Source organism: Eschscholzia californica, unplaced genomic scaffold, assembly GCF_041429995.1.
Source record: "Eschscholzia californica isolate CP2 unplaced genomic scaffold, dmEscCali1.0.p SCAF_1, whole genome shotgun sequence".
NCBI classification, from domain to species: domain Eukaryota; kingdom Viridiplantae; phylum Streptophyta; class Magnoliopsida; order Ranunculales; family Papaveraceae; genus Eschscholzia; species Eschscholzia californica.
The window spans coordinates 37534722-37555434 of NW_028238198.1; the positions used below are offsets into that span (position 1 = coordinate 37534722).

Genomic DNA, 20713 nt, shown 5'->3' on the forward strand with positions numbered 1-20713 from the left:
AATAGAAAAAAAGAAAAGAAATATATGAGTAGTAGTTACTCTAACTAATTTTAGTTGATTTACATAGATACCCTTCATTTTTTAGTCTATTTACATAAAAAAAGTTTTATATCATCCGTCGGATGTGTTCCCAATCATATCTCTAAAATAAAATGGACGGTCAGACTTATCCCCTAGATAACCGACTGACCTATTTTAATATAATAGATGATTATGTTTTTAATTTGAGAAAATCTTTTTCTCAAGGCCGAAGCTACTTCTTTGTCAACTTATCTCACGGAACTCGGAAGAAGATCAAAATGACTCTCTCTTCTTCTTAACCAACTTCATGGATGAAGGTTTCATTTTGATTAAAACGACTCCCTATGTTTTCTTTTTTATAAACGCTCTCTCATTTTTCATTTGACTTTTGATATTTGATCGGCTTTCAAATGTAAATTTATGATATACTTTTGCTTTAATGATATGAGTTATGACTATGTTTTTGGAAAGGCCGCGGCTTTGGGGAATAAAGAAAATTCTCCGGGGAATAAAGATTTTTCTTAAAACTAGTCAAATAAGATTGACTTTTTATGTTTCTTTTTATTCCTAAGGGGCTTCTAATTTTAGAAGATGCTATAAAAAAGGCTCCTCCATCTCATCACCTCTCTATGCCACCTAACCTTCTCGCCACCTCATCATCATCTTCTCCGGGAAGGTCGCCGGCCGGCCAATTTTCCGGCCGGCGACCTTCAAACATAAAAAAAAAAAAAAAAAAAATTATTTTTTTTCCCTCTCCTCTTTCTCTCTCTAAATTTTTTTTTTTTTTTTTTGAAACACTCTTCTCTCTCTCGTCTGTGAACAGACCTTGTTGAAGGTCTGTTCACAGACCATTATAGGTCTGCAAACAGACCTTCAACAAAGAGATAGTATTTCATTAATCACTTAATATCATTTACAAGGAGATAACTATTCATTTCTTGAAATATCAAAAAAGATAATATCACTAGCATTTTATATTTTTTGAAGGGACATTTTGTAAACTAAATTTGCATCAATGACAAACGAACTATAATACTTCTTGTAAGGATCACTTAGACAACTATAGAGTGTTTTCTACTGATCCATTTTAAAGTTTTGAAACCCTATGGTGCCAAACCCAACAATATCTTTAGAAGCCTAAGAATAAAATGTAATCTTAATCCTCTACCACATAATTATAACATGTTTAGGGGCTTTCAGTTCCAGAGAAATGACAACAAACCCATAAAAAAGTGAAATTGAAACGTGAAAATTGAGATTTATCTCTTGATTGTTGCTCTGAAAATTGAGATTTGGGGGTAAAAGAAGTGAGGGTTTTTCAGTTTGAGACTTGTTCTATCAGATCCGTGTAGAGAGAGAAAGAGAGAGGAAAGGAGTGGTGGAGAACAGGAAGGAGAAGAGAGAGAGTCTTTTGTTTTTCTTCTTCTGCATTTTTTTTTCTTTTTGGGAAGACGTGAAAGAAGAAATGAAAAAAGTAAAGGCCTTCTGCGAGCCGGCACCCGGCCGAACCGTGCATGATTGGAACCGATTTTGTTAGTTTGCAGACCTATAATGGTCTGTGAACAGACCTTCAACAAGGTCTGTTCACAGACCATCTAGATCTGGTGAACCAGATCTGGTTCACCAGATCTAGAGAGAGAGAGAAGAGTGTTTCAAAAAAAAAAAAAAAAATTTTAGAGAGAGAAAGAGGAGAGGGAAAAAAAATAATTCTTTTTTTTTTTTTTTATGTTTGAAGGTCGCCGGCCGGAAAATTGGCCGGCCGGCGACCTTCCCGGAGAAGATGATGATGAGGTGGCGAGAAGGTTAGGTGGCAGAGAGAGGTGATGAGATGGAGGAAAACTTTCAAAAAAATGTAATTTGTATTCCCCATAAAAATTTATTCCCCGGAGAATTTAAAAAAAAATCTGGATTCCCTTGAGAATTTATTCCCCGGAGAATTTTCTTTATTCCCCAAAGCCGCGGCCTTTTGGAAAACACTCAAACCCTACCTTTTAAAAGCATAAGGTGTGCTTGAAATTTATTCACCATGGGCCACTCAATTCTAGGGGCAGCCGCTGATAATGTTATAAACCATAGTTCAGTCTATTTGGTTGTTTAGTCCACATGTAACTTTTTCTTGTTTGTAACATTAGCCCTTGGCTTTATCAATGAAGTTATTTGGTTTCCAAGAAAACAAAATAATATCTTTTCCAAAAAATATAAAATGTATATGACTTAGTTGAAATTGTGACTTTTTTTATTCTTCTTCTTCCAATTTCTCTCTTAAACGTATAAACAACTATTTTGAAGTTGTAATTTTTTGGGTTGTATTTATTAAATATATGATCCAACTTGTCATCCCCTTAAAAAAAATACACAAAATCAAACCGAGAGATACCATGTTACCAACACTTTAACAAACTTTATAGTATAAAACAGGTTCAGTAAAAAAAAACAGTCAGATTTTGTGTTGGTGATCACGTCAGTTTTATAATTAACTTGATCACATGCATATAAATTTCAAACATCCGTCCTAATGTGTTTCTTTTAAATGTCTCCAATTGTTTTCCTTACACATGTACCATTTGGACTTTAAACTTAAGTTGCATCTATCTATAGGATTTCCATCATTTTGTTCTTGGACTTCCTTCTCTATGCGTCTCGAGGAGTAAAACGTTCAAGGACATATAAGAAGTGGGCTTAATCTGTTTGGCTTTTGAACAATACAAATCATGTCCAGTCCGAATGCCCACAGACTGTCCTAATCCGTAGATTTTGAATTGCTCGGTCTTAAACCCACACGAAAAAAATAAAAGGGTTATTTCCCTAATGGCCCCCTACTTTGTGACCGGCTTCCTGCCTGGCCCCCCACTTTATGAGAAATACCCATATGGCCCCCTTCCGTTATAACACCGTCACTCTCTCTCCTCCATCATGTTTTCTCTCTCTGCCAACTCACGCCACATCATCTGTTACGCCACCTCATCTGTTACGCCACCTCATCATCTTCTCCGGCAGAGGTCGCCGGCCGGCCAAATTTCCGGCCGGCGACCTTCAAACTAAAAAAAAAATTATTTTTTTTCTTTCTTCCTCTCTCTCTCTAAAATTTCTCCGGCGAAGGGAGACCTTCGCCGGAGTGGTCTGTTCTTGAAGAACAGACCGAGATCTGTTCGTGAAGAACAGATCTCGGTATGTTCAGTGAAGAACAGATCTCGGTCTGTTCAGTGAAGAACAGACCGAGATCTGTTCTTCACTGAACAGACCTGGTCTGTTCCTTGAAGAACAGACCACTCCGGCGAAGGTCTCCCTTCGCCGGAGTAATTTTAGAGAGAGAGAGAGAGGAAGAGAGAAAAAAAAAAAAAGAAATTTTTTTTTTTTAGTTTGAAGGTCGTCGGCCGGAAATTTGGCCGGCCGGCGACCTCTGCCGGAGAAGGTGATGAGGTGGCGTAACAGATGATGTGGCGTGAGTTGGCAGAGAGAGAAAACATGATGGAGGAGAGAGAGTGACGGTGTTATAACGGAAGGGGCCATATGGGTATTTCTCGTAAAGTGGGGGGCCAGGCAGGAAGCTGGTCACAAAGTAGAGGGCCATTAGGGAAATAACCCAAAATAAAAAAGGATAGGGTAAGAGCAAAAGGGAAGCGCGCCTTTCCATTATATCAAAAATAGACCTGATATAGTACTTGAATAAATTAAGTGCCACTTCAAGATAAGACCGGTAAATAGGAGTACCTGACCCGCAAATCTTAATGGTAGGTAAGGAGGCGAGCCCTAAAATAAAGAGAAGACCGGTATTTTGACTCCTGTTTGAAAAACAAACCTCATCTTTTTTTTATAGTATATTATCTTACTTTTTCTGTTTTTATCCTTAATCCTCTCTTTCTCTCTCTCTCTTGTTTGTCTTTCTCTCTATTTAAGCCCCCAAAAAAGGGCATTTCCTTTCATTCAAAACTCATCTTTTGATTAAAGGGGTCTGTAGAAAATGGGTAAAACTAGTTTATTAATCCAATGTCTAATCCTTGTTATCTTAGCCTTGGTTGTTGATGGTACCTCTGAACATCACCACCACCACCACCATCATGATTCTAAAGATAGTAAAGTAGGTATTTATGAGCTGAAAAAGGGAGATTTTTCAATTAAATTCACAAACTGGGGTGCAACTATTGTCTCTGTTATCCTTCCTGATCGCTCAGGTTTTCTGGCTTCTAACTTTCTTTCCCTCTCTTGTTTCTCTTTATTAACATTGGTGGTTTTTTTTTTTTTGTTAATGCCTATATTTATTAAACCTCATAATTTATTTTTATTTGAAATGATAGGGAAATTGGGAGATGTTGTTCTTGGGTTTGACTCTCCTCAATCATACATGGTCAGTTTTCACTCTTTGCTTATTCTTTTCAACTTGGTCGTAAGAATCTAGGGGTGCGATTTTCACTACGAGCCCCTGGATTCGAAATAACCCGCAAATGCCCATGCTGGAGACGCTTATGTCGCCTTGCGCGATAAAATATAGTTTTAATATGCAAGTACAACTGTTTCGATTAGGTGCACCCATGTGAATTGGGTTGGGTGTTGGTGCCCACGGTTAAATACTTTCGATGGAGGTAACGTAACGACTCGTCTGGTGCATGGGCCCAATAAATTGGATATCGGTATGCAAAATATAGTTTGTATATAAGCCCGAAGCGAGGTTAGGAGTCCTCCGGGCCTTATCTCCTTTTAGATACAAACACAAACCCCTCCATTGCTCTACCCTTACCACTTTATAGTATGGAAGTGCAGACTGTTTCAATTTACAGGTGATACTCTAACAATGTGTTTTTACATTGATATTATAACGGAAAAATGTCTATAACAACGAGAAAAATATTTTGTACCAGGAATTTTTTATAAAAAGGTATTTCGGGAGAGAAATTATAATGAAAAATATTAGATGATATCTCGTAATTATCATGATTTTGTTTGCGTGTTTTAATCTTGGTCTTTTACTTTTTTTCTCATCATACATGGTAATTGTAAATCTTTGATCCCATTACCTTTGAACTATCAATTTTCATTTAGATATGTTTAATTATAAATCTTGATTCATAATTTCATATCAAAATTTCTAATGTAATAAAGATAGATGTATAGTAGTAAAATAACTCTTGTTTTTTTCTTTATGTATTTGATTAACACATTCACTTAAATTGTGTTTGCAGAATGACAAAGCCTACTTTGGAGCAATAGTAGGAAGAGTAGCAAATAGAATTGGAGGGGCTCAATTTAAATTAAATGGTACTACATACAAACTAGTTCCAAATGAAGGCAAAAATATGCTTCATGGTATGTGCATTCTCAAATCTTCACTTCAATTATCAATCAGACTTTATTTCGGTTCTTCGTCATTGTAACATTCTAACTGTTTTATATTAAATAACGGGGAAAACGAGTACTAGAACGATAATGCCTTGTAATAAATTATTTTTGTTGATTTTTGAAGGTGGGCCGAAAGGGTTTAGTGACGTTGTTTGGAAGGTTAAAACTCATAAACAGAATGCAAAGTCTCCTCACATTGTTTTCACTTATGAAAGCTTTGATGGTGAAGAAGGTAATAATCCAGATACCAACAATGTCTCCTATGAATGAATTTCTTGATCAATTCGAAACTATAATATTGTGATCTTTCATTTTTGTTTTGAATTAGGGTTCCCGGGGAAGCTATCCGTATCGGTATCTTACACAATTGAAGGAGACAAATCATTGATAGTAAAAATGAAAGCGAAAGCCATTGACAAGGCAACACCAGTGAACTTAGCTCAACACACTTACTGGAACCTTGGTGGACACAACAGCGGCGATATCTTATCAAACACTGTTCAACTTTTCGCTTCTCACATTACCCCAGTCGACGATGAACTTATCCCCACAGGCAAGATTACTCCTGTGAAAGGTACACCCTTCGATTTCCTCCAACCACACAAAGTCGGAAGCATGATCAACGAGCTCCCCAAAGGCTACGACATCAACTACGTACTAGACGGGCCCAACGACGAGTCCGAGCTTAAGAAGGCAGCCGTCGTCCACGACGAAAAATCGGGCAGAGTGATGGAGCTATGGACAAATAAACTTGGTGTACAGTTTTATACTGGAAACATGTTGACTGCTACCAAGGGAAAAGATGGGTTTGTTTATGGGGCTCATGCTGCTTTGTGCTTGGAAACTCAAGGGTTCCCTGACTCTGTCAATAATCCCAATTTTCCTTCACAGATAGTGAGCCCTGGAAAGCCCTATGAGCATATCATGCTTTATAAGTTCTCTACTAAGTGAAGAATCGAAGTGTGAAGATCTCTATTAGATTTTTACAAGTATATCTCAATTTCTATTTCAAATTTTCAATTCATTTCTATCAAACTAGATCCAGGAGTCAATTTGGATACTTCCTTTATTTTCATTTCTGCTCTTACTCTTCTAACATTGTCCCATTCGCCGATAATGGCGTATAAATTAGATAATAGTATGTAATTTCCTCCGTCTTTGGGATCGAGTTGAAGCAAACGATTCATGATTTGATTTGATATATCGATGTTACCTTGGTTTAAGCCCGCTATGACCAATGTACGCCACATGATTATATCTGGATTTATTGGCATGCCTTCCATAAACTCAAACGCCTCGGTTATTAGTCCGGCCCGACAAAGGAGATCCACCATGCATCCATAGTGTTCAATCGATGGTGTTATTTCATAGTCAAAGATCATAGACCGAAAACATTTGCGCCCTTCATCGACCAAACCTGAATGACTACATGCAGATAAAACACTTAAGAAGACTAATTCATCAGGCTTCAAACCTTCTCTTTGCATTTGGCAAAACCTAGTAAGAGCAAGTAACCCATGCCCATGAATTGCTAGTCCTTGAATCAAAGTAGTCCAAGAAACTACTGTCTTCTCCTTCATTAGACCAAATATCTGACAAGCATTTCTCATGTTACCACATTTTGCATGCATATCTATAAGAGCATTTTGTATACAAACGTTTCCTTCATTAAATCCTTTCTTGTTCACATAGTTATCAATCCATTCTGCTAGTTCAGAGTTTCCTATCTTCGAACAAATAGAAACAATACCCAAGATCGTAATCTCGTCTGGCTTAATATTTTCTAAATCCATTTTCCGAAACAAAGTCAATGCTTCATTCATGCAGTTGTTACCACTATAAGCATTTATCATTATAGTCCATGAAACAACATTTCTTAGAGGCATCCTTTCGAAAACTTGATGAGCATAGAACAAACATTGACATTTCGAATACATATCTATCAATGAATTACCAATGAATATGTCTAAACTAACAAGATTTTTGAGTACATAACTATGAACTTGTTTTCCTTCTCTTAAGGCTCCTAAACCAGAACAAGCTGAGAGAAGACTAACCGATGTAACCTCATTTGGTCTTACCTTCTCATTCACCATTGACTGAGAAACTAAAAACACCATATGAGGGTAATTCTTTTGAGCATACATAGAAACAAGAGCATTCCAAAGAACTATATCTCTGTGAGGAATTTCATCGAATACCTTCCGAGCAGACTTTAGATCATCAAACATCCTATACATTTGGAGAAGTGAAGTCACTGTAATCTTTTCAGAAACAAAACCCATAATCAAAATATGTCCATGAATCTCTTTCCCTTCAAAAATACTTGATAAAACCCCACAAGCTTTTATCACATGAAGAAGAGTATAACTATCCACCATGAAACCTTTTCTTCTAACATGGGCATAAGTTAAAATAGCTTCTTTGGGATTATTTTCTTCTAAATAACCTCTAATTATAGTATTCCAAGTGTAAGTATCAAGACCATCTATTTGAACTGAGATTAATCTTGCCACAGATGTGGTTCCTGGGGAAGAATTTGATGAAAAAGAAGTGACAAGTTTTGTAGTTAAAATAGGGTTTTTAATGAGACCTGTTGATACCATTTGAGCATGGATTTCATTGAGATGGTTCTTGTTGTTGTATTTGTGTAAGAGAGGAAGGTAGTCTAGAAATGGGTATTTAGTTTGGTAGGGTTTAGAGAGGGTTTTGATGATATTAGAACTCATCAACATTCTTTCAACCATATGCTACAACTAATCAACTCAAATTAAAGATCCCATTTTATGGATGATGAGTTGGCCTTCCCCATTGGGTCTACCATCTAGTGTAGTACTTCTGAATATTTGGTGTATCCATCTATGACAACACCAACATTCTTTCAACCATATGCTATTTCAAATGATGGGTTTTCCTATTGGTTTACAAAACCTACCACTGAATACTATTACACCATCTCTCCACCCTAATAGCTCAGGAAACCTTACCATGAGACCCCTCCATATGGGTGTTATTAGTGATCCTTCTAAGCCTCTTCATCCTCGAATCAACCACGGACGAGGAGAAGAGGAACAAGAAAGTGAGGAGAGAAATGGTGGTGGGGATAGGAGGTGGTAAGCGAAATTGCGTGGCTAGAAATGGGAGGCCGGAGATGAGAAAGAGGGAGTTTCTTCGCTCCAGAAAAATTTGCAATTTTCACTTAAAATTTTGTACCCTTCACAATTTTGTACCTAAAATTCTTTTTGTTTTTGTAAGACCCCGACCTTATATAATAGTACAAGTTATTTCACTTATAAACCCAACCCTTATTACCTCTGTTATAAAATAATAGGCCGTAAACATATCAGTTCAAGTGGATTAAGGACAGATTCCTAAACGAAGTGTAAGTTGTTTGATTTATATCACACATCTAGTCTACGTATCCCTCTAGGTATAGAAGATATTACCAATTCTTAAAGGAAATAATCTCAAAGATTTATCTCGACTCTGAATAACGAACTCTAATAAACACCCTCTTTTAGTTTCCGACAATATTTTCATTATTTGTGTCGTCCCTATTTTCGGTTGTATACGAGTAATGATAATCCATCGTTATCCGTTTTGAGAGGCTTTCCACATTGAGAACAAATTCTTGTAAAGATTTCAAGAGTTCAACAGCTTCACATACCTTGACAAGTAAAGAACTTAAAATCCATGATCCATTTCACCGTTACACCATAACAACATAAATCAAAATTTTACAGAGATCACTTTTGCTATAGAACAAAAATATAAACAAACTTCCTTATAAATAAATTTACTCACATACCCAGATTACATTTTTTTTCTCTCAATATTCGAGCACGATTACTGCAACAATAATAAGCATACCTCAAATGAGTTAAATTCCATCAACAAACCCTTTTTTGTCAGCTTCATTAATCTCTGAAGGTACACTAGTTTTACCAGCCATGGAGAGGCAATATTTAGCAATCTCTCTAAATTTAGGTACACTTCTAAGATCAACAACAGTTCCATCTTTCAATGTGATAACAATATCACCCCATTCACCAATAAAACGAGGTACAACTTGAACATCTTTCACAACTTTATAAGAAAAATCACTTCTATCTTGTCCTGTTAGACCTGATATTACAGTTACCCTCAAATTTGTGAATCTGTATCTGAGAAACAAAGCCCTAGAAACAGCTGCTAATGTTAATGGTAACCAAAGAAGAGTAAAACCCAGGATGAGATTGGCTAGTAAATCACCATAGTGAGCTCCACCATCAAAATAGATGGTTTCTTCCTTGGGTTTTGAGGTAGATTTGAGAGTGGGTTTGTTGGGAGATGAAGAAACATTGAGTCTAGTTATGGGTCTGGATGAATTTAGAGAGGTGGGTTTTGAAGGGAAAATATAGTTGTTTAATTTGGAGGTTGAATTGAAGGAGAAGTGATGGAGGAGAGATTTGGGAGATGAAGTAGGAGAGAGAATTGGTGTGGTGGAAGCCATTGTTTATCTGTTTGAGGAGTACATGAAAGGCATTGGGTGGTTGAAGAGAAGTGTTTTTTCTAGGAGAGTTTCTCTTCCCCCTCAACTACTCAAGTGATGATAAGGCTGACTAGCTGAGGTTAGTTCCATGGGCACTCACCAAAAATAGGACACTTTTAACCAAAATGTATTTATGACTAACATATGAGCTTATGAAGGTCAAATTGGATATATTATATGGAAATAGCTGCATATCGTGGAAAAATGATGAACGCATATAAAATTCTCTTGTCAAAATTGCTACAGAACTGCTAGATAACCCAACATATTCAATCCATTAAGAGGACAAGTACAGCTGGACCACAAAATAAATTACTCAGATTTTATCCAAACTTTTGTTTTCTAATTCAACTATACAACTTTTGTTTTCTAGTTCAACTATACTTGTCCATTTAGTAGGTTGAAATTTGAAAATATTAGATTATCTAGCATTTCTCAAACCGCTATGCTCAACTCACAAGACTTGGGGTGGGGATATCGTTGGGATTGTATTCTGATACTGAAGTAGTAAAATCTTATAGCCAAAAATTTATAACATTATTTCGGGTTTCATGTCTTTATGTAGACAGCATTGTAAGAAACTAAAGTAATGTTTCACTTCAAATCTTGTTTGCATTATTCTTTCTTTTATTGTACATCTAAGACCTCGATATTTAAGATTTAATTTTGCTCCGTGAAGTCATTCCATATAATTCTTACCTCTTCTATACCTAACACAATAAACTCAAGTTTCATTAGTTCGAAATTTCAAAATGAGGAACAAAAAGACTATCTGCACATATGATTTTGTTGAGTTTAGCAACTTCACAACTTGACTTGCTTAACTTGTATAGAAAAATATGTAGAATAAGAGTTTTTTTTTCGGCGAAGAGAATTTCATGGTTATTAGGTTCTTCTAGTTTTGAAGCTAATGAATAGAGAGTTAAATGTAGTTATTTCTTGACATCAATCGATATAAAGAGCTTCTAACACAACGTTCACTTTCTAAATTTCACTTTTTCACGAATTTACGACTCAAAACAACTTTGATAAAACTCCATCGGTACACACAAACCTGCAGGATTTCGTTGTTGTTGCTGAATGAAGTAGTACAACGATTGCTTGGTTTGCTTGTATATCATGGTAAACATTTCATTCTCTGTAACAATGATAACGATATTCGAGTTAGTTGAATTTGTCTTTCATTTTCTTCTGCTCAATTAGAATTTATTCTACAAAAAAAATACAAAGACAACAGAGACCCAACGACGAGACACTTTTGTTTGTTTAAGAAAACAAATAGCACCTTCGATATACCTAAATTATGGTCTTTAGAGTGTTGATTACCTGTCTTTCAACTTCGATTGCTGATGCAGTTAGCCTTCTTTTCAAGATGGATTTCTCCTGTTCACATGTTTCCATCTTGGTATCTAGCATGACGTTAATGAACACTATTAGGATATGTGAGTAAACATTAAAGTTCTCCCCAACCCTTTCAATTTTGACCCTATATTCCTAGTGAATATTTAGTAAGATTCAGTGCACAAGGGTGTACGTCTTTCATTAATGCGGATACTTGGTGTCCGATATCAACCAGGACCTAGTACAAGAGAAAATAGAAATATGGAACATTATGGACTAAAGTAGGGTCATATATTTTCTTAGTTCTCACCGTAAAAATAGGATGACAGGATGGTGATGCGCTCCATTGGCTGAAAATAGAGAAGTGATCAAATTCTATCAGCAAACTACAAAAACTGGAATGAAAACTGAAATCGGCTTACCTTAATAATTCATAGGACACCAATTATCATGCAAAATTCATTCAAAACATATCTCATGTAAGCTAGTGATAGTGAGAAGCCATGTGAAAGTATTGCAGCCATCTGGTCCTCATTTCAATTGAAAAAAATTATCATGTCCCTCTTGTAATTTAACTTTCTCTCACACAAGCCAAGGCATTGTTACGAGAAACTTATTTAAATTTCGGTAGGCATGGAAATGGAAATATTTTGAAATTTGATTCCTCGACACGAATTGCTTCTAATCAAAGTTATTTCCTAATCTAATTCAATCAAACAAAAGAAATATTCTAAAACATAAGCACAGAAATCACCAACTAAGAAATTTAAACTAGAGAAAATAGAAGTTTCCCCTATCTGTGCACTCATGTGTATTCAGCTCGGCTTATGGGGTGTCTTAGTCACTCTGTAGTCTGTTCACATCAAGTAGATACATGAAGCATTAGTCCACAAAGCAAATTGGGAACACAAGGACCAAGAAGGAATATCAAATTAAGTTTATTAAGAAAGGAAAGGATGACGGGATGCTGCTTTTAGGTTCTTTGAGAATCTGAAACGTTTTGAACGATTAAACTATGTATGCTGTATGCATTTATTTTCTGGTTCTATACTTCTACTTACTAAAATAACAAATCATAAGATAAAAGACAAGCGACTTATACCATTACAAAGATGCCCTCTTTACGAGTTGGGAGTTCCTCAAGCTTCTTCAACGTTTCATCACCTTTAGTAACTTTTCCGAATATTGCATACTGGAAATGCATGCCAACCAAATCATAAACAATTGATGTGAGATGGTACAGAAAACCTATCCAACGCTGTTTGAGAAAAATATAACAACAATACCTCGTGATCCAGGTGAGGAGCATCCCCAAGAAGCATTGAAAATGAGGAAGCTGCACTGTCTGGGTCAGAATACCTACAATATACACAAAAACTTGTTGAGGACGATATCAAGGTTTTCAAATAGATATGAATAGTTTAGAAATGAAAATGAATAACACAGTAACTACAAATTCCACAAGAATCCATAAGCGAAAGATAGGTAGAGTGATAGACTACTTTCTAAATAAAGTATGATTGCTAAGTGTAATACCGACTTGCAATGTCAGGGAAACTAAAACCTTATATTTTGCCATTTCCTATTACACCACTAGCCGTCATTCCAAACGGAACAATTTCCTTTTTCCACAAAGTAATACATTTTATCATTACCCAGAGGAAGTTAGCTAGAAGCAATTTCAGAAACTTCATCATGGAGGTATAAAGCACTAGGAATAAACAAATCCATGGAGTAGGATTACTAAGGTTACTAGTGATTATTAAGACATCAATTAATAATGCAGGATTTACCTTCCCATTGAAAGTATGCCTCTTACATGTTTGACATCGCTAAATTCACCAATAACAGTTTTTTCGGCCTCCACTCTTTGCTCGTCGTTCATAGGAGCTGATCTCCCACCAACTACATCAGCGACTTGGGCAACAAAGCCCTTATCTACCTGCATAAGAAAATGACATTTTTCAAAGCTATATTTTACCAAGAAGATCACCTGTCGGTCAAGTATATCAAATTCCATAGTCCGGCAGCATACCCGAAAAAAGTGATTGGTATTATAACATCCCAAGCGAACAAGTTTGAATATGTGATCAACAGTTTTGGGGGCAACATCAGGGTAAAACCCAAACTCAATGTCGCCATAGTTTGTCTGCACGGTGACATATAAAAACAATTAAAAAGAGTCGATTACCGAATGCTATGAGTATTTAGTGCGCAAAAGGAACACATTTATGACTTCAACAAGACTATCAGTATCGTCATCCATATCCTTCAGACGAGCAAGAAAACTCAGGTTATGGTTATAGCAGCAGAAAAGTGTAGTTTGCACATCAGAGAAAACTAGAGTATAAGTTTATGAAGATATCCGTGGGGATCTTTAGTGACAATAGAACAAGCTAAAAGATGCATAACGAACGTGAGTGTTATGATCTTTATAACAGAAGAGCCCAATTATGTAAATGTTGAAAGCTAATGCTTCTAATCTGCATGCTAAAAGTTTATCTTTCAAAGTCGTTTAACCTACCTAGAAAGCTAGAAGAACTACAAAAGTATGTCTAACTGCCACATTGGACAACCGCATTTTACAATCTCCTGAAACGGTGACCTATTTTTTTGTGGTTATCACTAAAGAATTCACAGTAATAATAAAACCTATTTGAACTTCATATGGATTACCCACGAACTAATTTCTCTTGCATGTCCTGTTTACCTCTCTTTGTTTTCATATCTTCTTCTATTTTGTTTCGAAATCAACACACTTTTGGTTTGTAGTCAAACATCTAAATGAGTAAACTACTCTACACCAACTTATGATTTCTAATCTTATAAATAATTAGAGTTGGGTATTGTTTGTGTTGTTTCTAAGCCGCATATGAAATCTGACTCGAAGTCTTAATTGAGCAAATCGACTTCAGAGTGTTGTTTTTGTCTGACTGGTCTCAATGACTAATTTGGTTGACTTTGGAGTGGCAGACTGGCAGTCAATTCAGATTCACCTGAGTCACATTTTTAGAGAAAGAGAAAAAAAGCGCCTTAATCAACAACATTAGTAGGTATAAAAGAATTAGATCATGAGTTCTAAGTAACTACCCTTCAAAACAAACAAGTCAATAACATCTAGGTTTTCAATTTCCCTTTTACCAAAAGGATCACAAAAGAGAATTTGAAACAATTACCTTACAGAAATTTACAAAATCAATAAATATAATCAGAAGAAAATGAATCAATTCTTGAAAAATGTAAAGCAAGATTAGGGATTTGTTGGTGGAACACAGAGAGAGATAGGAACCTGGAAAACAACGCGAGCAGATCCTAGGCGGGGATCAGCATCATCAGAAAAGACTTGAAAGAATAATAGAGAAATAACGGAAAGGATGGAAATCCAGCAACTTGTCCTCCACATTTTGATTAGATTTTGAGATCAAGTCACTTCAGTTTTCTCTCAACAAAAAAAAAAAGGTCACTTCCGTTTCAGCTCCTAAAAGACGACTTCTCCTCCCGCGAAAATAATACTAAATAACAATATTTGGAATTATTTCATATTTGTACCCCTAAAAGATGACCGGTTTCTTTTAGTGGCCTCCTAAATTAGGGAACTGCTACGATGACCCATTGCTAATTTTTCCTCCGTTGACCGAAAGCTAAGGGGTAGTGGATAAGGACATTGGGGGACATTTATGGCCCCCTTTTTTTCGTAAATTCAAATATGACCCCCTTTTCTTAACACTGTCAGTCAACTTTTATGGTTAATCTTTTTGTTTCCATATTTACCCTTCTTATAAGAATGATTTCAAAATTCAAAATTGACCCCCTTTTAAATTTGGGTCAATTTCCAAAAATTTATAGCTACTTTAGAAAAAACTAGGGGGCCAAAATAGAATACATATAAAAAAAATTTAAAAACACCTCATCTCTCCCTCTCTCTCCTCCACATCATGTATTCCGCCACCTCATCATCTTCTCCGATGAAGGTCGCCGGCCGGCCAAATTTTCCAGCGACCTTCAAAATATATATATTTTTTTATCTTTCTCTAACTAATCTCTCTCCCATCTCTCTCTCTCTTTCTCTCTCTCTAATTTCTCTCTCTCTCTCTCTCTCTCTAATTTTTTTCTCTCTCTCTAATTTCTCTCTTTCTCATCTCAATATAATTCCGGCGAAGGGGAGGAGCCCCTTCGCCGGAATAACCAGACCTTGAAGGTCTGGTTAATGACCAGACTCGGTCTGGTTTCAAACCAGACCGATATCTGGCTTCAACCAGATCTCGGTCTGGCTGGTTGAAACCAGATCCCGGTCTGGTTTGAAACCAGACCGAGATCTGGTCATTAACCAGACCTTGAAGGTCTGGTTATTCCGGCGAAGGGGCTCCTCCCCTTCGCCGGAATTATAGTGAGATGAGAGAGAGATGGGAGTGAGAGAGAGAAATGAGAGAGAGATTAGTTAGAGAAAGATAAAAAAAAAAATTTGGCCGGCCGGCGACCTTCATCAGAGAAGATGATGAGGTGGCGAGATACATGATGTGGAGGAGAGAGGCGATGAGATGGAGGAGAGAGAGGGAGAGATGAGGTGTTTTTAAAAAAAAATTTATATGTATTCTATTTTGGCCCCCTAGTTTTTTCTAAAGTAGCTATAAGTTTTTGGAAATTGACCTAAATTCAAAAGGGGGTCAATTTTGAAATCATTCTTATAAGAAGGGTAAATATGGAAACAAAAAGATTAACCATAAAAGTTGACTAACGATATTAAAAAAAGGGAGCCATATTTGAATTTACGAAAAAAAGGGGGCCATAAAGGAAGCTGGTCACAAAGTAGGGGGCCATATAGAAATTAACTCTAATCTGTTTGTTCATTTTATTTTGTTTCAACCAAGTGATAGTTCGAGTAATTATGCTTTCCCAATTAAATTGTTACTTTTTCAAGTTCACCTTAGCACTTTTTATAATGCTTTAAAGCTGCACGAAATATGTTTGTGTAAAGGCATAGGTAAATATTATTATTTCGAAATACCATCTTCAAGACTTCAATAAAACCCACCAAATTTTCATTTTAATATATTTTGGTTCTCCTCATTCAACAAAAGTTTAGATGGCCTAGTCGGTTTAAGGTGTCAGATTAAGGTTCTAGTTCGATAAGGTTTGAGATCAAATCCTACGCTCAACATTCTCTTTTCATTTTCTGTCATACCCCATCTCTTATCTAATAAAATTTCTCCTAAACTTAATTGTTTTTTTTTTTGTTGAAAGCCCCACAACTTAATTCAACAATGTTTTGTCTCACAATTAGCTTATGATCGATGAATGAACAACTTATAAAGTTGTAACGTGTCATATTCTTGTAAAAATCGTCTACACTTTTAGCGAAATTTAATCAATCATGAGACAGAGTTGACATAATGCATTAGAGATTGTAGTATACACGTTTATAATATTCATATGCTCTAGAAAACTTGGTGTTTTGAAATAATTAAAATTTCTCTTTGTCTCTCCAAAGAAATCCCATAAAATTACGATAATTCAGAGAAAACACCATGGCCACTGCGCGAGGAAATGTGATGGAGTTAAAAACTTCCTGATAAGAATGCATAGAAAACCAATAAGGTCATCCTTAATATTTTCGTTAGGGGGCAGCTAATCTGGAGACAATAAAGGTATCAATGTTGGCATAGGATGTATGCCCAGGGGCGGCCCTGGCCCAAAGCGAGGCTTTCGCTTTGGGCCACCAATTTTGGGGGGCCTCCAGCTATTATGTGTGTTACATTAAAAGGAAAATTTATAGGCACCATTTAGCACTTCCCTTCCACTTTATAAAGGACCGGCTCATTTCAAATATGAAGTCACGGGAATTCAAGGGAAGATCCTTCTTCAGTTTATGTAATCTGATGCCCCACTTTTGATGGAAGTTTGACTTTCCTCAATTAGTTTTTAAATACTTTTTTATACTAAATTCTCTATTTCTAATATAAATTAATGTTAAACTCTTCAAGTTTCTAAAGTAAACTAAACTCTTTTCCCCAAATTACCTTCTAACTCAAAAACCCTAGCTTTTTTCTTCTTTGTTTATTCTTAAACTTCAAGTTCAAGATTCAAGAAGCCATTAGAGATTAGATATTAATTTTTATCATCTTGAAAACCTACAAAATCTTTGTTCCTTTTCAAACCCTAAGTCTTTTTTATATCCAAACCACCACCACTAGAAGTATAGAACCAAAATCCTATTTCTCACTCAATATTCAAGTTTCAATATCAAGCACTCTCTAACTCTCTTCAATCTTCATACTTTCTAAGAAGGTAATTATTAAGCACTTCCTTTATTTTCCTATCTCTTTGTCTATGTATATTATATATGTTTAATGTTGGTAATAAATTACATTGTCATATTGATGATTTGGTAAAATATCAAAATCTAATATTATTTAATTTTCTCTCTCACATGTTTTTCTATAATATATCAACTCTTCAAACTTCAAAGTGGAAGGTCAATTTAGATATCAAAGAACTGGAATTTTTATGTTTAACTATTAAAAATCTAGTCGGCATCAAGGTATGTAATCGTTACTCTATATTCTCGTTGTTTCGTCATTTATTCTTTGGATACTGTTATATTTAGTATATCATCATCATCATCATTGTTAGATTCAAAGATTTAATTATGCCTCCAAGTAGAATTAGAAAGCATATATCCGGGTCGGAAAAAAGAAGAAAAAAAAAGAAGAGAAGAAGAATTAGTGAAGTCTCAAGCCGGTGCACTTGATAAGTTCTTTAAACACGATAAAGACAAAAATAATGAAGATATGGAAGAAGATGTTTCAGATGATATCAACGTGAATGAGGATGATATGAATGATAATCTCATCCAACCTGTGCATGATAATACAAATTATGAAGACCTCACTCATGAAGAAAATGGTCCTTTAAATATTTTTGATCCAGGTAATTGGGATATCATAGATCAAAATTTGATAGACTTCTTGGTTCAAAAAGGTCCGATAAGAATTATTGATTTTGACTTTCCTTCAGATGTACATGATAGACGTTTCTCTCCTACATATTATAATCGTACTGCTATTAATGGCGATAAATACGACAGGGTGTGGCTTGTGTACTCAATGTGTAAAAACAAAGTCTATTGTTTTTGCTGCAAGTTGTTCAACACTCATGGGAGTGGTGGTAAATTAACTAATTAAGGATTCCAAGATTGGAGAAATCTTACAGGAAGACTTCAAAGTCATGAAAGTAGTGATGAACATTGTGAAGCTTTAATGAAATGGCATGAGTTGGAAGTGAGGTTAAGAAGAGTTGAAACAATTGACAAACATTTACTAGAACAACTTAACAAAGAAAAAGAACATTGGAAAGAGGTTTTGAAGAGGATAATCGGTCTTGTAAGGACTCTTGCTAAGAGAGGTTTAGCCTTTCGAGGAAAAAATGAGAAGATCGGTCAAGAGAATAATGGAAATTTTTTGGGCATAATTGAATGGGTTGTCGAATTTGATGAGGTACTAAAATTTTACCTTCAACGTATCCAAAATGGTGAAATTCATTATCATTATCTTAATCACAAAATTCAAAATGAATTGATATTAATGTTAGCTTTTGAGACTAAAAGTTTGATTATAAAAAAGCTTCAAGATGCTAGGTACTTCTCAGTGATACTTGATTGCACTCCAGATGTAAGTCACGAAGAACAAATGTCACTAGTTATAAGATGTGTGAATGTTGCAGTAACTCCAATAAAAGTTGAAGAATATTTTCTTGGGTTCATGAAGGTGGACGATACATCGGGGTATGGTCTTTTTGAAGTTCTTAAGAATGAATTGGATCATCTTCATCAAAATATTAAATATGTTAGAGGATAAGGATATGACAACCGATTTAATATGAAAGGAAAACATAAAGGTGTGCAAAATAGATTGCTTGAAATAAATCCAAGAGCGTTCTACACACCATGTGGTTGTCATAGTCTTAATCTCGTACTTTGCTATATGGCCAATTCGTGTCCTAAAGGAATTACTTTCTTTGGAGCCATACAAAGTATTTATGTATTATTTTCATCTTCACCTAAGCGTGGACAAATTTTGAAAGATAAGGTACAAGGCTTTGAAGGTATCACACTTAAATCACTCTCCCAAACTCGATGGGATAGTCGAGTTGAAAGTGTTAAAGCAATACGATACCAAGCTTTACAAATACGTGAAGCGTTACAGGAGTTGGTAGAAACAAGTAATGATTCCAAAACAGTTCATGATGCCGAAAACATCATAACACAAGACTTAGGAAATTTTGAGTTCTTGCTTAGCATGATTATTTGGCATGAAATTTTGTTTGCGGTAAATTCCGTTAGTAAAACACTTCAAACTGAAGATATGGATATTAATGTTGCATTAGAGAAGTTGAAAGGACTTATATCTTATCTTGAAAATTATAGAGAAGTGGGATTTCAAGAAGCCATGTTTGAAGCTAAAGAGATTGCAATTAAAATAGGCGTTGAAGCTACATTTCGAGAAAAACGCATTATACGTAGAAAGAAACATTTTGACGAGAATATAACCGAAAATACATCAATGTCAGTGGAAGAATCATTCCGAGTTAATTACTTCTTATACATATTGGATCGTGCTCTTTCTTATTTCAATAGTAGATTCGAACAATTTCAAAAGTACGAAGAGATATTTGGTTTTTTGTTTGATTTGCATAAGTTAAATTCTAAAGATGATGGTCATTTGAGATGCTCGTGTACTTGCCTTGAAACTTTTCTAAAACACAATGAGTCGTATGATATAGATGGATTAGACTTATTTTCGGAGCTTTAAGTGTTGAGGCATCTTATACCAAAGGATATTAGAAGACCAATTGAAGTGCTAAACTACTTGAAAGATATAAAGGGGTGTTACCCAAATTCATGGGTTAGTTACAGAATTTTGTTAACCATACCTGTCACCGTTGCTTCCGCGGAAAGAAGTTTTTCAAAATTGAAGTTGATTAAATCTTATCTTCGGTCTACAATGTCACAAGAAAGGTTAAATGGGTTGGCCATTTTGTCTATTGAGAAAGATATAGCCGACACACTTGATTATTCAACAATTATTAGTGATTTTGCATCTAAAAATGTAAGAAGAACGATGTTCAATTGATTGTAGTTATCATCACTTTTTTTGTTACATAATATAATGAAATATTTTCGGTACTTATAAATTTTTGCAATAAAAATTCACAATTCGTTATAATTGAAGGGGCCACATTTTATAACTTCGCTTCGGGCCACCAAAAACTCAGGGCCGGCCCTGTGTATGCCTAGAGTATGTCTGGATTTTCTTGTTCTCTATCATTATTGTATTCGTTAAGACCTTTGTACTAGATATTTTTTGCTCTGGACTTTTAAAGATTTAAAAAAATTTAAGCGTTCTGGCACATAAATGTGTAAAACTTTAAAGGTTCAGAAACTTTGAAGTTTTGAACTTTTAAAGGTCTGAGACATTAGAAGTAGTAAAT

The 20713-nt window shown here is 35.4% G+C and overlaps 3 protein-coding genes and 2 pseudogenes across 3 annotated transcripts; 2 read left to right on the forward strand and 3 right to left on the reverse strand.

Moving 5' to 3' along the window:
- The first annotated feature begins 3685 nt into the window (after nucleotides 1-3685).
- LOC147566557 (uncharacterized) lies at nucleotides 3686-6556 on the forward strand. The gene is made up of 5 exons (XM_086653057.1): nucleotides 3686-4193; nucleotides 4317-4366; nucleotides 5199-5322; nucleotides 5480-5587; nucleotides 5684-6556. The coding sequence occupies exons 1-5, from the start codon at nucleotides 3983-3985 to the stop codon at nucleotides 6304-6306; spliced, it is 1116 nt and encodes a 371-aa protein (XP_086509183.1). The 5' UTR covers nucleotides 3686-3982; the 3' UTR covers nucleotides 6307-6556.
- On the reverse strand, nucleotides 6372-7961 carry LOC147566558 (pentatricopeptide repeat-containing protein At1g08070, chloroplastic pseudogene; annotated as a pseudogene).
- Nucleotides 7962-9031: 1070 nt separating this feature from the next.
- LOC147566560 (NAD(P)-linked oxidoreductase superfamily protein) lies at nucleotides 9032-9847 on the reverse strand. The gene has a single exon (XM_086653059.1). It carries the CDS (start codon nucleotides 9845-9847, stop codon nucleotides 9236-9238), a length of 612 nt encoding a protein of 203 aa, XP_086509185.1. The 3' UTR covers nucleotides 9032-9235.
- LOC147566559 (peptidyl-prolyl cis-trans isomerase CYP23-like) lies at nucleotides 9032-14714 on the reverse strand. The gene is made up of 8 exons (XM_086653058.1): nucleotides 14517-14714; nucleotides 13263-13376; nucleotides 13021-13169; nucleotides 12514-12586; nucleotides 12330-12419; nucleotides 11538-11577; nucleotides 11213-11295; nucleotides 9032-11024 (listed from the first exon to the last, which is right to left on the reverse strand). Exons 1-8 carry the CDS (start codon nucleotides 14628-14630, stop codon nucleotides 11004-11006), a joined length of 684 nt encoding a protein of 227 aa, XP_086509184.1. The 5' UTR covers nucleotides 14631-14714; the 3' UTR covers nucleotides 9032-11003.
- Nucleotides 14715-18015: 3301 nt separating this feature from the next.
- On the forward strand, nucleotides 18016-20355 carry LOC147566561 (uncharacterized; annotated as a pseudogene).
- The last annotated feature ends 358 nt before the right edge of the window (nucleotides 20356-20713 follow it).